General features: G+C 45.7%; 3 protein-coding genes across 17 annotated transcripts in view; 2 read left to right on the forward strand and 1 right to left on the reverse strand.

Annotated features, from left to right (window-relative positions):
• The window catches only part of LOC128769200 (G-protein-signaling modulator 2-like), a 43035-nt gene that overhangs the window by 4186 nt on the left and 21983 nt on the right, over nt 1-16866 (reverse strand). For 3 of the 11 annotated variants that reach the window (XM_053882636.1, XM_053882638.1, XM_053882640.1), the window contains 8 exons: nt 7271-7322; nt 7009-7207; nt 6177-6334; nt 6032-6059; nt 5660-5927; nt 5447-5550; nt 5137-5244; nt 2162-2200 (listed from right to left, as the gene is read on the reverse strand). In XM_053882636.1, the coding sequence (XP_053738611.1) occupies nt 2162-2200; nt 5137-5171 (74 nt within the window). In that variant the 5' untranslated portion in view covers nt 5172-5244; nt 5447-5550; nt 5660-5927; ... (2 more) ...; nt 7009-7207; nt 7271-7322. Of the gene's footprint in view, nt 1-577; nt 874-1253; nt 1712-2161; nt 2201-3628; nt 4031-5136; nt 5245-5446; nt 5928-6031; nt 6060-6176; nt 6358-7008; nt 7208-7264; nt 7323-16866 lie in introns of those variants that run through there. The other 8 variants (XM_053882641.1, XM_053882637.1, XM_053882639.1 and 5 more) reach the window with 8 other exon arrangements.
• LOC128769197 (uncharacterized) lies at nt 3940-10523 on the forward strand. Of its 5 annotated transcripts, none has more exons than XM_053882627.1 (22): nt 3940-4355; nt 4615-4843; nt 4933-5933; nt 6009-6080; nt 6159-6249; nt 6533-6642; nt 6702-6761; nt 6827-6960; nt 7026-7167; nt 7276-7454; nt 7719-7889; nt 7975-8083; nt 8159-8247; nt 8312-8478; nt 8549-8627; nt 8698-8865; nt 8939-9018; nt 9491-9619; nt 9692-9778; nt 9852-9966; nt 10089-10236; nt 10304-10523. In XM_053882627.1, exons 2-22 carry the CDS (start codon nt 4648-4650, stop codon nt 10472-10474), a joined length of 3498 nt encoding a protein of 1165 aa, XP_053738602.1. In that variant the 5' UTR covers nt 3940-4355; nt 4615-4647; the 3' UTR covers nt 10475-10523. The 5 variants fall into 5 exon arrangements, 4 of the variants coding, with proteins under 4 accessions (XP_053738602.1, XP_053738603.1, XP_053738604.1 ...); XM_053882628.1 differs by having other exon boundaries at nt 8315-8478; XM_053882629.1 differs by having other exon boundaries at nt 7288-7454.
• fndc7a (fibronectin type III domain containing 7a) overlaps nt 13354-16866 on the forward strand; it is a 6488-nt gene continuing 2975 nt past the window's right edge. The window contains exons 1-8 of the mRNA XM_053882634.1: nt 13354-13511; nt 13900-13918; nt 13987-14244; nt 14307-14567; nt 15048-15305; nt 15371-15625; nt 15847-16101; nt 16551-16808. Of these exons, the coding sequence (XP_053738609.1) occupies nt 13467-13511; nt 13900-13918; nt 13987-14244; nt 14307-14567; nt 15048-15305; nt 15371-15625; nt 15847-16101; nt 16551-16808 (1609 nt within the window). The 5' untranslated portion in view covers nt 13354-13466. The remainder of the gene's footprint in view (nt 13512-13899; nt 13919-13986; nt 14245-14306; nt 14568-15047; nt 15306-15370; nt 15626-15846; nt 16102-16550; nt 16809-16866) is intronic.

Consider the following 16866-nt stretch of genomic DNA (forward strand, 5'->3'; position numbering starts at 1 on the left):
ACCGACATGTTTGGACAATATCAGAGTCACACAAAGTCCATTCAGCCTGTTTATCATGGCACTTCCTTCCAGTGAAAGGAGAAAAACTGACACACCTTTTTCACGGGTTAGAAGTGAAAGGATTTCTAAGCAAAACAATTGTGTACAGCTGGACAAATGTACAAAGCACAAGCAGGAAGTCATTTTCAAACATCTCTCAATGACTAGGAATCCTTTAGAAAACTCATGGATCCAGATGGTGGTCCAGATCACTCCCAAAATGGAATCATTTGTAGTGTCAAGTTTCACATCATACCTGAAAATCCACAACTTTTTAAGTTATTTTGAAGGCAAACAGACAAACCAACGCCACTGAAAACATAAGATAAGGGCCATCTTTTTCAACTTAGTCTGGTGACACTGGAAAGTCACCCAGTATCCATGTGTTGGTGTTGAGTTCAGGGCCGCCCCACGTGAGCGACTTGGTTATAACTTGTAAAATGCCGGCTCATCAATGGCCTAAACACAAAATACTGCCATACAAAGTCAAACTACTTTAGCAACTCAAACCCCTCCAGCTCCAGCCAAACCCACCAACCTGCTGGTGTCTCTGGTCCTACAACAGCAGCGGCACATGAACCAGGCGAGCGGCATGGACTGAGCTTTGCGCTTCCAGGCGGCAGCCTCTTTTTCCTCCTCTGATTCATGGAGAGTCACCTCCAAGCCCACCACGCTTCCCGGTCAAATATTTCAAAACAAGGAGAAACCCCAAAGCAGCCAGTCGGCGGTGACGCCGCTCATGGTCTGACGTCAGAGGTGCCACACACCGAAGGCTCCCGGGACGCGTCTGCGACCGCCGCATTAACCTCAAATTCAAGCTAAGGAGGGAACAGTCCACTCAGCATTTTACCACCTAATCTGCTTACCTTAGTGTCAAACTTGCTCCCCTAACCTGGGATTAGGCTGGAGGAGAGCGCCCCTGACAGATTAACTAGCTTTGTCAACTTTGTGTAAATAAACATGTGAACGAAGTTGAAACAAAGGGAACTGGAACCAATCCAATGAGAAAAGCGCCTGAATAATTCAGGGTGGTGTTAAATATTGATGGACACCTGCTGCTCGGTGGCGTCACTAGTGCATGAATGACCACACTTTCATTTGTTCAACACTCTATTTTTCTCATTTAAAAGAATCTGCCACTCAAAGCGCTCGCACCCGAGTCTTCCCTGACTAGAAGCTCCCGCAAGTCACTCCCAAGTCGGGCTGAATCCTACCTGTAGCGCACATGAAGCGAGGACTCCTCGGCTGGCGTGCTAACCCCTGAGCTGCTGGCGTCCATTGAAGAGCATAGTATGAGGGAAAACCCCAATTTGGTTCCAGACAAAATCCTTGCGTTTGAGAAACAAGAGCGTGGAGCGGAAGAAGTGGGCTGCCACCGAGTCAGTGGTTAAAGTGGGTCGCAGCCTCTGCTGACGGAGCAGGTGACCACATGGCTGTGAGAGCAGAGCCGCTCGGCTACATGCTGCGCTTTACGTCACCGGCCTCTCAGTCGTCTCTGTGAAGAGAATACAAGATGCTGTGTGTGGAAGCCTCTCTCGGCGCCATGGCAACACCAGCCAAACAGCAGTGTGCACAAGCCGGTCAGGCAAGAGGTGGGAGAGGCCAGGAAAGCCACCCTTGCTCAGTGTTAGAGGAGCAGCAGGCGAGAGAAAGCTACTGCAGATTCCACTCTCCAAACACGGGCGCCTGAGAACACTGTATGTGTCTCCGGGTGCAGGAGGGAAGGAGCTGATAAGAGGAGATAAACCACACCAGTGGAAAAAGCGGAGAGCCGAGGTCACGCCAAGCAACCTGTCCCCCAAAACTCAAACAGTGCACCAGCATGTGAAGGCTTTTTTCCACCACTGAAAAGGGCGTTTCCCCCACACTTACAAAGCTCCAGTGTGTGTGTGGTGTGACTGCGAGCACAGCCCTCTTCTATAGAAAGCCTGAGGAGTGGTCATCAACCTTTATTTAACTCACAAACAGGAAGTGATCTCATCTTCAAAACACATCTACAGCCCTTGTGTTCACAGCTCACTGTCAGACAACATGACTCATTACAGCTAAGTACAGCAAAGGAAACCCACGGACACCACGAGCCAGCGAAAGCATCCAAGTGCAGGAAAACATGCAAACTGACCTGTACTTTTTCTGCACTGGAACTGGGAATCTGCTGAGTCTGCAAACAAAAAAATGATATTAATAAATGACCGAGCCTTTAGACCAGACCTGGGCAAAGTGCGGCCCGGGGGCCAAATGCGGCCCTTTGACTGTATTTATGTGGCCCTCCTGGAGTCAGAGCAAAACTATAAAACAGACATTGTTGTTGTCTCTGACATTTTGTCTTATGGATTGTTTTTTGTTTATTATGAAGTAACTGAAACATAACTTTCTTGTTTAATTATTTTTCTAAATCTTTTCCGTTGGCTATTTTAGGAGTATTTCTTGTCCCTTAAAATACATCAGAATCGAAAGTAAATTTTGAAGTGTATGAGCCACATTGACAATCTTTAAATGGAATGTGGTTTAAATTAAATAAAACACAACAAACCAACAGTTTCTATTCATTTTTACAGTGTAAATTCATAATCACACATGATTTTTATTTTCAATTTTCTCTTGTCCTCCTCTCTTTGTGTTTGACGGCCCTTCTCAACAGTCACAATATATAACCCGGCCCCTTGGGAAATTTAATTGCCCACCTCTGATTTAGACAGAACTGAGTACGCTCCAGTGAAGAGGAAGCAGCTGCTATTTGGGCATTTAGATGGAGATATTTTTGCTTCATTTATCTAACTATAGATGAATCATTTATGACCAAATTCTAAGAAGTACAGCAAGGCATGCTGATTTAATTCATAATATTCAGGAAAAAAATGCTATATTATATCAATATTGACATTCTGCAAACATTAAAATGCAGCTAAATTATATATAATAATTGATTGTATCATTATTTAAAGACATTATTTAAAGAAAACTTCCAGCAAGGTAGCATTTTTCACGTTATAATGGAAGGTAAAAATAACGTTTTTTTCAGATGACAACTGATCAAAGCAACTGGCATGAACCCATTTTACGGTTACGGTTATTTCAAAGGCGAGCGACGTTAATATCACAATACGATAACATTACTATTGTGTATATAGATTTTTGTTGGACTGGTAAATAAATTCGCAACTGTCTGAAAGTTTATTGACTTGGACATGGGTTGCTAAGTACAGAGACACCTATTAAAGAATAACTTTAAATTAATACAAGAAAAAGTGCAAGGAAAAGTACAATATTTTTTCCGATATATTTGCTCATCTTTATCGCGATGTATAAGCAAAATAAAAAGGAAGACCAACACCGTTTGAAATGACAGACTATTATCGGTTGGGATACTGTTATTACTATATAGTGTATATGAAGCCCATTCACGTGAAGTTTTCAAACCATCGATCCTGAAAACCGTTTCGACTTTACGTCCTTCCCACACAAGTCACTTGTTGCCATGTTGTGTCTCACTCAGACATTTCAGAGGACAACACCCGGCGGGCGAGTAAAGTGCACGGCCACCAGGAGCTGACCAGTACGTTGTTAGCCTCTTAGCTGCGACACTTACGTTAGACGATCCAGTTCGAACAATGGTCAATTGTCTTCTCTTTCCCGGTTCACATTAACATAAAACCCGTTTCCAAAGTCCGCCGCTTCAGGCTACAGAATAGCCACGAAATGTCGACTCCATCGCGCCATTGTTTCTTTATTTTTTTGTCCAAATTTGATCACACTTTGCTAAGAACTAAAAGAAGCTCCGTAGTGCAAGTCTGTTTTTTCCGTCTTAGCCAATCAAAGGGCGACATTCAAAGCTGGCCACGCCCCCGACCGCGGCCATTGGATGAATACATTTGAATAGAGGAGGCGGTGACGTGTGTGGATAGTGGAGCTGTCAGCGCGGACATTTACGGTGTAAAAGCCGTTTAAAGCGGTTCATATTCACAAAGCAAGCATACGGTCCATACAAGGTAGATTTTCTGTTCAGGAATCATTGCTTTTATAGACACCGAAGCCATTAAAGGCTAGTAAGAGTCGCATGGGCTGGAACGAACGCCGCACGCAGCATTTCCGGCTCAGCTGTTCTTATTTCCGGTAGATGCTTTACTTTCGTGACCTAGCAACCAGACTCCGCCTGGACGAGGAGCCTTTGGGCAGACGGTCAGCGTGACCATCACGGATGCATTATTGATGTCAGGGAGACCAAACCCGCCGCTCCGGCAGATGTCACGTCAGAGGGAGAGGAGGAACGAAGGATCGAAGATGGTGCCAACAAGGTGGCCGCAACTACATGAACAGTAAGTTCCATTTGTGCCTGTTTGAAATGTTCAAGTCGTCAGTTGTGTTGACATTATTGTGCGTGACTGACTTATTTTACTGTCACTTCTTCTTTTAAAATATTCTACCATGCAATATTGACAGATATATTTTCTGCATACGTTTATTAATGTTTAACGGATGCTTTGAAATTCAATCTCACCACGTCTCCTCAGCCGTAACACTAAGACTTCATTGTTCCCCCATGAATGTTGCTAAGTGATGCGTAATTGTCTCCAGGTGAGACCTAAACAACACACCGTGGCGACGTCCATGGACGGACATGCAGAAGAGTCGGACGAGGATCATCGCGGGGAGTGCAAGACCGTGGTGTTGTGGCAGAAGCACTTTCAGCAGAGGATCGTCTTTGACCTGAGCGATGACGAAAGTCTCCATCTCAGTGACCTCGACCGTGCTGTAGATTTGCGCATCTCTCAGTCGGAGTCGGAGCCCAGCATCAACCTTGACAGTGAGTAGTAAAAGACAGTGGCTCTATTGTGATTTGTCATGTCATTGTATCGTTTGGACTGAGAATATATTTGTTTTGTTTGTTGACAGTGAGTGCTGAGCTGTCAGATTTGGAGGACACGTCCTCAGACTCCAGTGTGGACCAGAGCCAGAGCGACGTGGTGGGGCAGAGCCGCGGCACTGGTAGCTTCCTACCTGTGTCAGCCCAGAGAGCCGACACCATTCAGGTGCCTGTGACCGAGCAACGCGAGGACCCGGGACAAAATACGAGTGATGAGGAGCAAGAGGAGCTACCGTATGATGGTCATCTGAGCAGCTTCTATTTCCATCAGACAAGTAGTCCAGAAGGCAACAGCAGCTCCGATGGGACTGTCCAAGCCAGTCCAGATGGAGTGGATTTCGCTACAATAGAGAAAGACAGTGAAGTCAAACCAGGAGTCTCACCCATGTTATCACAAAAAGATGAAGGTGAACAGCTGCTGGACATTAACCAGGTGTTGCTAAGACATTTTTCCCACGAGCAGCTGCAACTAGCTGGCAGGCTGATCGAAGCAGAGACTCTTCCAGAAGTCTCCCTGCTTGACAGTGCTACTGATGTACTCACCAGCAGGGCTGTGACCCTCAACAGCAAGCAGGCTGAGAGGACACCGATGAGCGGTCAAGACTTGAACCAGCACAGGGAAGCGACAGACGATGACCGTTCACTGACTGCAATGGAGGAGAAGCACTTCACAGCAAGGGAGCAGGAGGAAGCGTTGGATGCCACCAAACCGGATGCATCGGATGAGGGGCCTCCAAAAGTATCCCTCACACGTACCAGATCGTTCAGCGACATCAAGTATGGCCAAGGTCAAGTCCACTACCCGCGTCCGGACTTTTCCAAAGTTGCTCCCAAGGTCAAAATTCCTAAAGCTGCCAGTGGTCCAGCCAAGCCTGGTCCGCCAGCCTCCAGCACCATGCACAGAGCCCAGTCGTCCCCGGGGATGCTGGACTTGATCAGCCGGGTGCTGGAAGATTCGGTCCAGCCGTCAGAGAAGCCACACATCTTCAGGGATCCGGAGAAGCCGACGGTTCCGGCACATCGTCTGCAGGTGGAATCATGGAGTTAAAAGTTCACATTAATAAGGAGGGGCTACAAGTGTAACTTATATTTGGTTCCTCTCCAGGCAGATTACGATGATCTACTGACCAAATATGCAGAGGCGGTTTCAGATGAGCTGAGGACACAACAAGCACATGTAACTCCCAGCACTTTGATGAAAATAAACACTTCAGATCACAAAATATTTTTTATTTTAATGAACGTTTCTGCGCAGACAACCTCAAACACTGACCTGGTTGTAGGTCAAGGTCAAGGTCGCTCGGTGGGACGACGCCATCTTGGGACCTTTCCTCCTCAAATTTCTGGTAAGACTTCAACCTCACATCTGATATTACGACATGCAAACGCATGGATTCTCTTCTTCAAGTTACCCCGGTGAGTCAGGATCACCTGACAATAGGAAGCGATCCAGTTACTTCAAGATTTTCCTACTGGATTTTATGTCATCCAAGCGTGAAGTACAAAAACACAACACAATACAAAGTTTGCCGGGATGTTTAAACATGGCTGAGCTGTGTTTTTGGAACGTCTGCCTGGTGACTGTGAGCATGTAGTAGTCCAGTCGCACAATATTTCTTATTATTTTAGGAGGCCTGATGAACCTCCCTGCTGAAGGTCAGCCTGAAGGTCAGGGAGCATCAGCTGGAGAAGAAATGACAGCAGAGCTGATGGTCATCATCGGCCACTTCATGCTAACAGTGAGTACATGCTGAAAACCTCCGCCCGGAGAAGAAGTCAAACCTTTTTCCCCATTCAGGTTGAAGAGTTTAAACAGAGCGTAAGCATCAAGGCGTTCAGCTTGGAAGAACAGCAAATGGTGGGTCTCTTTGTGTTGACGAAACGGTGTCAAAAAGAACTCATGTCAGTGTCTAATCTTCACAGATGCTGAGAAACATGAAGGAGGCTCAGGACCAGCTGGAGAGGAAATATATGAGTAAAAAAGAGGAGCACAGGGCTCTGGAGATGCAGAATTACATGGGACTCAATAGAAACACCGGCATCTTTGACCCTGAAAGGTCAGTGGCTCCACTCCAGAACTAATAGTGTTATACATGTGCACTCACCTGTGTGTGTGTTGTAGGTTGTTGGAGGGAGACATATTCCGAGCAGGAATGCTGCTGGATGACATTAAGGAGATGGTCGACAAACATCTGTGTGAGCAGGACTGTGGCCAGTGTTTGGAGCCCAGGCTTGGAAACACAGCGGCACACACCCAGCATGAGGTTAGCACATGCATCACAAGCCAATAACATCGCAAGGGTCCTGAAAACAAGAAACTATGTTGGTTTGTTTTCAGGATATGTGTTTGACTATGCTTACACTTACTGTAGATCGTGCCTCAGTTTCAGGCGCTCACGGAAGCTGCCACCACTCACACCTGTGCGAAGGAGAAAGAGGGCGATAAGGCTTCAACGGAGGCAAGAAGTGGACGGAGAAGTGCTGGGATTAAACTTGTGAATGAGCTCACAATCAAACCAGAGGACATGAATAATAGCGTAGACACTTTAAGGTACCAACAGGGTGTATTTCTTACTTCAAAGACTGATCATTTGAGTGATAACCTATTTGATCTGATACACCTGGATGCATTTCCTGAACACCACCCAACACCCTGCTGTGGTGTGTTCAGCTATTCACACCTCGAGTTGAGCTTGTGTGTGCTCAATATAATGGACACGTTCTTGACCTATCTTAGAGCAGATACTGTTACGGACACTGTCGGTGTTAGGTTCCGGCATGCATCGGAAAAACAGCGCTCGCTCTGTGCCTTCAGGTCTCGCACTCGGGTCTCTGTGTTCGGGCCACAGACCTCAGCTGGGGAGGATGAAGAGGGGAACGACGAGGAAGATAGGAGCTCCATCTATTCTGAGGGGATTGTTAGCAGTGATATAATAGCATATCTGACTGGGGCCAAGTTGTCAAGAGAGCAAACAGCAGCCCAAAGGTGAGTGTTGTGGCGAGTGTGGGACATTATAGAGAGTGTTGTTTATTTTGTGGAAAAGCTGACTGAGTTGCTGTTTCCATTGCAGCGAACAGGGACGTGACCTGAGCTCTGGTGAAAAGAGTGAGTCGCATCACTCTCAAAATCATTCCACCTGCAAACACCCAGCTCCACCTCTCACACCCTCCACATCACAGGTCAGTTCCTTCCTCTTCAAGCTACAGCATTTATTCAAATGCAGTGGTGATGTTTTTGCCGCCATCTTGTTCCAGGTTATTGTGAGCTACGAGACTGACAGCGGGTTTGGAAGTTCATACTTGACTCAGTCTGGGACCTTTCAGTCAAGTCCCATCAGTGAAAGGTAACAGCTGTTGCATAACAGTGACGGGGAAAGACTCGACATCAATAATAAAGGTTTCCTCCAGCAGGGGGCAGAGCGACAGTCTGAGCGGCTCGGACAGTGAGTCCTGTTCAAACCTTTGGACCACCATCCACCCGGCCTGTCAGTCCGGTCCACTTCAATCCCAGACTCCTGCTGCAGTGGAGCTGTGGGTTCAATCCACCAAGACAGAAGCTTCAGTCCGGCAGCGGGGTGACTGTGGCCTCCTGCTGTGTTCCGCAGCCAGAATGTGGAAAGCTTGATGACTGTTTTTCACCTGCAGGACCTGACATCAGCCAACACTTGTGTGAAGCTAATATGGAGGCAGCACAGAGAGAGAGACAGTTGTGCTCCTGCAACAGGTCGGTCAGCATCTGCTCCACTCAACAAACCAGAGAGCTGCAGATGAATGGACCTTGTGTGTGTCTTCAGTGAGGCTATAGTGGCTCTGCAGCTGGAGGTTTCCAGGCTGAAGCAGGAGCTGAAGGAAGGCCTGGTCCAGCTGCCTCAACTGGCCCAAAAGATGGATTACCTCACGTCTAAATACAGGCAGGAGCGCAGGTCCCGAACCAGGACCAGGAACCACCAGAGACCATCCAGGTTAGATGGCTTGAAAGTTATAAACATAACCCTGAAATGCCACAAGTAACATGATGATTATGAATGGCTCCAGCTTGGGGAAGCACAGGAGCAGAGTGAACGTGAGGGTAGACGACTGGATCTCGACAGATATGGACCCCAGCAGGAGCAAAGGTAGACGGCTCGAAGCATCGCCGGGAATATTAAAGTTGAGAGGGTAGGGAAGGAGAAGTAGTATGAACATTTGAGAAGTTTATCTCACCGTTTTTTAAAGTGAAATAATTCATAAGAATGAATAGAAATGTAATAACAATACATCATAGAGCCTGCTCCAAACATGAAGTCAGTAAAGTGGTATGAAGATAGCGTTTCAGACTGTCAAGGTTGTAGAAGGTGATAAAATAGATTAGAGTGATGTGTGAAAAGCTTCATTTATTCATAAAAAAATCAATTTTCCCACCCTGAACTTGACTTAAATTAAATTACAATAAAAGTTAGTATTTATTTGTCATCCAGTTTCAATTACTATCATCTCTGGCTGTTAGTTTGAGACCTACACTTTGGAAAAATGACTCAAACTATATGTTGAATTGAATACTGAATGTAAAGTTGTTAAGCCTTCAGGCTTTTTAAACTTGTGTGACAGATATCGACGACGACACAGGCGGATCAGAGTCAGAGCTGCAGTTTGATGCTTCACCAGCAAGGGGCGATAGAGGCAGCATCATCTCAGAATTCCAGCATGTACTTCAGAGGACTCTGCAGAGTAGCAAAGGTAAGACATCTATTTTGAGAAAAAAACAAACAAACTTCGGTCTCACTCAATTATTTCACACCTCTTTCTTAGATGGGATCCAGACGGAAAACGCTTCTGCAGTGACACGGTTACGGTTGAAAGGAGAGAGAAGCAGTAGAGTCAGGCTGAGGACCCAGAGTGAGCCTCGGCACATTATACTACAGTACATGTGCACTTCTTTTCACTGTAACGTGTCACTTCCTGTTGACAGACAGAGACACAAAGGACTTCAATCTTGATGATCCATGGTCCCTAGTATCTTCTCCCTCACCACAGAGGCCCCTACTCCAGGTTAACTACGGCTCCTCCAGTAGTCTCCCAGCAAGGTAAAGCTCTGTTTTTACACTAGATTGAGGAATCAAACCTCAAGTTAGAGTGAACAGATAGAGAAGGAAAAGGTCTAATCACATTCCAATAACAATAAGTTATTTGTTTTCATGTAATACAGCTATAAATATAGTGAGCCGCCCGTACAGTCCGTGCGGCACCACATGAAACGCTCCACCCAGTCGGACTCTGCACTGCTGCCCAGCGATGTCTACTTCCTGCGGACGCCATCACCTGCTGCAAAGACTGGCCGGAGGCGGGACAGCAAGGTGCAAGTGGTCATCCAAAACTCATTTCCACACATTACTGATCGATGAGCTGTAACTGCCTGTGCAGGAGGAGGCCATGAACCGAACTCTAGACCAGGCGATTGAGGTGGCTCGCAGCATGAAGAGGACGACCGACCGAATGGCGCGGACACTCTCAGCGGATCTGGCTAAAGCCGAGCACCGCAGGAAGATATACAACGATCAGCCATCAGGAGGTGCCCGACACCAGTTCTCATAAAAGCCGGATCACCAGCCTGACCAATCTTTATGACGTATATGTATATAATAGTGTGTTATGTATGTTTCTGTTTGTATTATATTGTATTATAATCTGTAAAAAATAAAGTTATATTTATTAGAATGCTGTTTGCTGCAAGAATATAAATGTGAAACTCAATTTACTGTACTGTAAAAACATCTAAATATCAGTGCATGAAGTGGTGACCTGTGCATTTGTAAAACTATGTCTAACATTACAAGAGACAAGACGGTCCTGCTTTGACCTTTAGTTTGAGGGCATGTTTGCCTGGTGTGTCACTCTACAGATGAAGCAATAAACATACACTCGATCTTTCAACTACCAACCGAATCAATAGATTCATGTCACCCAAGATGCTTGCTGCGAGTCACTTCATGTGACCACGCCGTCCTCACTGCCACAGGCTGAGGGGAACCAAATCAAATGGGTCAGATTGGTAAGGTAACGTTTCAGGAAAATCCCGCTCTTGCTTTGGTTTGAATGAGTATCAGCTTTTAAGCTCATAGCTAAAACGCTCATCTGACGCCATGATCATGGCTCCTCCAGGCCAGCGGGCCACAGTTGCAGTGTCCTCTTACTTTAGTTCCAGTTGGGAACCTTTGTGGTGGTGTAGCTGTCGCCGGCCGCAGCTCTGCTGCCGGGCTGATGTTTTGTTGTTGGGTGTCAAGTTGGTCTGTTGTTACAGGTGAGAATCATGAGAGATCGTCTAAACAACATTCCTGCTATTGTCTTCAAGAGTCGTCTTGTCCCCACCGCACACAAATCCACTAAGCGATCGGAACACCGGTTGTTTTCAGTGGTAAAGAAAATTCTGACAATCATGAACGCATCACCCACACGGATCTGAAATACATAGATCAGCGCTTTAACGAAAGACACGAAGAAAAGCAGCAAAAGATAACCGGAGCTATGCCAAGTGCACGTGTCACGTGTAAAAGAAACATATTCCTAATTTATTTTGGCCTCATCGGTAAAAACAGGTAGCACAAGTAGCTTGATCTACGGTGGCCTGAAGTGGACAAAAAGTCTAACGAAAGCGTGGTTCATGAGGAAGGATACATATTTACACATGGTATATTATGGTAGCCTAATCTAAAGTTTAAAAAAAAAAATCTTTATCTATTTTAGTTATGATCGACAAACACATTTTACATTGAGCAACAGCCAATGAAAGGTAATAAAAGATTTATGCTCTAAAGACATGGTGCATTTGAACTCTGCCCGTGGGACCCTCACTCACACCAGGCTCAAGTCCATTCAAAATCAGATGATGGATCATTTAATAATAAACAAGTATCATAGAGCAATATAAGGACAACATCAGATCACTCATAACTGTAGCTGTTCTCAACTGAAAAGCTCAGTCCTGTTCGACACAACATCATAACCACTGGACTGATACTGTATGTGCAGGTTCCTCCCAAAACGTGATGCCTTTACAGCCCTTCAAGCTATTGTCCCTGAGATCACGAGGATCCTCTTCTCTGCATGTGCTTCTACAAAGCATGGCGGACTGTTTCACCTGCTGTTTACTTGGACCAGTCATTTGGAACTGTTGACCTCATAAGAGCTGCGGTGTTTAGGTCAAATCACGGTCGTGCTATTAGGCAGGTGGCAGGACAGACTGCTGTATAACTTCTGCTCCTCAAATATAATGATCACAGATCTAAACCACTGAATAAATAGCAAATAATCTTCAACCAATTTGACATATTTCATTTAAAAAGACTTCATCTCTTGTGCCTCAAAGCCATTTTGTTGAAGGGGATGGTGACTGATGCGTCTCCTCTGTCTTCTCCTATGTCCCTTTGAGTTCATCCAACAAAGGCTGAATGCTCTTCAGGGACAGTAAGGTTATCCCTATAATGCACTGATGATGTAGGAACTCAGCCACCAGGGACTTCACAGGTGAAACACGTGTCTCTCTCTGTCTATGTCTCCCAGCTGTTTAGGGATGAGCAGGGAAGATGAAAACGTTTCCCCTCTTTGAGTTCATTAGATAGTCCAGCTCGAGTCCAGCTGAGCTACCGACAGCCACAGGGCTCCATTCACCCGAGAGGCTGCAACCATTCAGCCTTTGTTGCATTAGACTCAGACATCGAAATTTAAGATTTAGAGCTGGTTGTTTATTCTGTATGCCATGATGCTACAAAACATTGGCTGTAATAAAATACTACCACAGCGTTATTGTATTACTGAAAGACTTCATTATTAGCATTTATTCATTTTGAAAATTAATTCTATCTTGTAGATTTTGACAAACATATTTTTTTAAATTCTTCATATCTAGACAATTCGTTTATATTATTTATATATCCAAAAATTGGTTCATACAGTTATTTTAAAGTAAGTTTTCCTTTTTTAAATAATATATTATGGATATTTTCTCATTATTATTATTTATCTATTTTTTTAACTTGCGTAGACGCTTCATAAAATATGCAAAAATAGAGACAGAGGACATGATAATAATACAACGATAACAACAATAATAGTAATCCACAGTGATGCATGTGTATAAAGGTTTAACACACTGGTACATCACATAATGTCACAGTGGTGTCAACCGATTACTGTTCATATCTGAAAGAAAATAGGTGCCGCAGTGAGCTATGTGTTTTATTATAATGTAGAATATTTTCCTGTAAAATGAGGTCACCTAAAATAACAGTGTACACACTGAAATGAAGCATAGGCAGCACTTTTACTTTCTATCAGCATCCTGATCTGAGAAAGGTGAGCTTCCACCTCTCGCTCTGATTGGACACCCAAGCCCCCCGAGGGGAGGAGTCAAGGCCGCTGGGCTCGTCGGCATTTTCCTGAAACAATTACGGACCTGTCGGCTCATTAGAGGGGGAGAAAGAAGGGAACAAAGAACCAGAGACAGAAGGAGTGAGTCCGGTGAGAGCCTCGGACAACTCTCATAAGTCATTTGAGGAAGAGCATCCTGCCTCCAGGCTGTGGAAGAGCGATGGGAGCGCTGCTGGGACTGTGGTTTTTACTGAGCGTAACTCAGGTAGGAGATCAGCCTTCTGACAAACACATTAGATTTACAGCAAAAATGTGCTTTCACTTGCAAGTCTTAGCCATGTCGCGCGTGCAAATATCTGCATCGATAACAGCACTCGCCTTTAGAAAGGAGACGAACACAGGCTCTTTTGAGGGCCTGTGCTTTCAGCAAGTGCGTGCAGCATGCCGGACACTGGCTCAATAGACAAATTCATCCTGACCTGAAAGAAATACCTGCACAGAGCCAAGCTGAAATCTGTGTTGAGTGAAGGTAATGTGCAGGCTGCAGCCTCTTATGAATATGATACAGGAGATCTTTTGCTTCAGGACAGAACTGCTGTCTGTTTATCACTTGTGTTACACACAAACTAAATAATTCTCTATCACTGTTTCAGATATGCAGCGGAGCAGATGGTAAATATCAATAAATATGGAATATCAAATGTTTAGGCCATTTATGAAGCTAATGTCTTGGTCCTCAGACATCACTGTGTCAGTGTTCACGGTCACTTCCAAAAGCATGACGATGCAGTGGAGCCATTACTCCGGCGCCATCTCCTACAGGATCACTGCAACACCCAAAAACTCCCCCGAATCTTCAGTCTTTGCCCAGTACAGTGGTCAAACAGTCATGGCGTCGCTCAACTCACTGTCACCAAACACCGTGTACATTGTGCGCATCGAGGCCATGGACAACGCTCTGAATGTCCTGAGCAGCGCGGAGACCGAGGACACGACAGGTCAGTCACACCTGTTGTCACTTGTACTGAATCAGAACATTAAAGTTGCTGTTCCTGGTCAGCCCCTGAGGTGCCAGTGATCGTGGAGGCCTATTCCAAGCACAGCGACAGCATCACTGTGAAGTTCGGAGAAGTTACCGGGGCAACCAGCTACATCCTGAGGGCAGAGTCAGACAATGGCGACTTCTTCTCCGAGACTGTGGTGAGCAGCTCGCCAGGAACCATCGTGGGCCTCCAGCCGTACACAGAATACAGACTCAGTGTCATGTCTGTCAACGCCGGAGGGTGGAGCCAACCTTCCGAATACATTGATGCCAGGACAGGTACAACTATATATAATTTTTTTTTATTTCAATTTAAAACAGAATTTACCGACTACAACCTTATGTTCATTGGTTAGATGAACACCATCAGATGAAAAGTGATGTTGATTCTTGTTGAAAAGATCATTCCCACTAACTTTCCCCAGCTCCTCTGTTGTTTCTAGAGGACAATAGAGTGTTATCTCACTCCGCCAGTCAAAACAGTTTGTCATATCACTGCCTATTGTCACCATCACTGCTCTTTGCAACTGACGCAGAAGGGTGGAAACTGTATCCATCCTCCGCGACATGCTGTTTTATATTATGTAAACAGACACCTTGAGAACTGGGTGGACCTTTTCCCAGAGGGGATCCGATGAAAGAGAATATCAATGGAATTTACTCCATTTTTCCAGCTCTTACCAAACAAATATGATCATGTCTACTCTCAAATGCTAAGATGTAGTCTAAATGTTATAAAGTGGTGATTTTATTTTAAAGTGGTGATGGCGCCAAACCTAGAGACCGCCTCTCCTGACAACGCTACCATCAACGTCGCTTGGACCCCCATCGAGAACGCCGTCCTGTACACGCTCTGCATCATCCAGGAAGGCTCCAGCTCCCGATTCAAACTCAACACAACGGATACCAATGTAACCTTCGATGACCTTCAAGCGGGTATGACCTACTGCATCAAAGGGAACGCATGGGATGAGGAAGGTCGCGCCGGGGACGACCTAACCGTCTGCCAGATCACACGTAAACAAGCTACTCAAACCGGTACCTACACGATAAATCGTGCTGATTCCACCTTTGGTTTCCAGGCCCGCCAACCCCGAACGTCATCCACGTCCAGGTGACCCAGGGTCGGACTCTGAGCATCACTGTGTACTGGATGTCGGTGCAAGGAGCTGAGGGCTATGTAGCTGAGGCTACGTCCAGTGAAAACTGTACGGCTACAGTCAGTAACTTCTGCTACATCAATTCAGTTCAATGTGGTCAGATGAATTCGGTGAGGGTCGTCGCCATCAACTCAGCCGGACCGAGCCAACATTCAAGTCCGAGAACCTACAAAACATGTAAGCACACGACTCACACATTCAAAGCCCCCATCAACCACTCGGAGAAGGATGCACAGCCTTTTCTGTTATTATCTGATATTGTGTGGCGTGCAACCCAAGTCAGGTCCAGTTCTGGGGCCGCGTTTTCAACTATATCATGTAGCAGAATAAACAACAATAGATCTTGTGTACAACTATAATGAGCCTCAGGAATAAACTAAATGATTTCTCTCTGCAAGATCCTTGTCCTCCTGAAAACATCTCTGTGGAAGAGTCGGAAGCAGGCAACTGCTCAGTGGTGTGGTCAGAAGTGGAACTAGCCGACTACTATATCGCCTACCACAAGAGGAACGATGGCACTGAGAAGATATGCAACACCACCGGCACGACCTGCTCCTTCTACTGCAAGTGCGGCTACACCTACCTCACCACTGTCTTCCCTTACAACGAGGCGGGTTCCAGTCCTTACGCCAATGTCCGCAATTACACCACAAGTAAGACTATCCTGGGATGGATGGATGGATGGATGGATGGATACAAAGATGAATGATGGATGATGGATGGATGGATGGATAGAAGGAAGGAAGGAAGAAAGGAGGAATGGATGGATACATGGATGGATGATGATGGAAGGAAGGAAGGAAGGATGGATGGATGGAAGGATGGATGGATGAATTTGTAGTAGCTAGAATCACTCTGGCTTTGAGGGACTGTGACATCGAAGACAGAGGCCATAAGGCTTTTTGGCAGCTGGTTCTCTTAATTTGAGACGTCCTGTCATGTGACACTCCTCTTGTGCGTTGTTGTTGTTGTAAAACGGATCATTTACTTGCCAATATAAAGGATAGACCCTGACGTAATGAATCTAATAAACATAACACTGTTATTTGGGTCGCAGTCATTCAAAGAGTTTTAAAAAATATCATCCCTTTTGCTTCTGTAGTTCCCTGTTGCCCCGAGGACGTTGCCGTGAAACTGGTCTCGACGGAGACCCTGGAGATTATGTGGTCGGGGGTCAAAGGCGCAGAGTTGTATGAAACCACAGCGACGGAGACCGATGAAACCATTCACTGTAACGACACGGCGCCGGTGTGTGCGCTCTCAGATCTGACCTGTAACACCCGCTACTCTGTGGTGGTCACACCCTGCAGCGAGCTCAGGGGATGCAACCGAACTTGCAGAGCTCACACACACGAGACAGGTAACAAACAGTCGATGACTCGAAAGTGAAAATCTAAAAACGAGTGAATTCTGTCTCC

Source organism: Synchiropus splendidus, chromosome 13, assembly GCF_027744825.2.
Source record: "Synchiropus splendidus isolate RoL2022-P1 chromosome 13, RoL_Sspl_1.0, whole genome shotgun sequence".
Lineage (NCBI taxonomy): Eukaryota > Metazoa > Chordata > Actinopteri > Syngnathiformes > Callionymidae > Synchiropus > Synchiropus splendidus.

What these genes read in the sequence shown, in the direction of transcription:
- LOC128769197 (XM_053882627.1), top strand. Translation starts at nt 4,648, where the DNA reads ATGGACGGACATGCAGAAGAGTCGGACGAGGATCATCGCGGGGAGTGC. An exon ending in GCCCAGCATCAACCTTGACA is followed by an intron (nt 4,844 to 4,932) that starts GTGAGTAGTAAA and finishes GTTTGTTGACAG; the next exon opens with TGAGTGCTGAGCTGTCAGAT. An exon ending in AGTCAGGCTGAGGACCCAGA is followed by an intron (nt 9,779 to 9,851) that starts GTGAGCCTCGGC and finishes TCCTGTTGACAG; the next exon opens with ACAGAGACACAAAGGACTTC.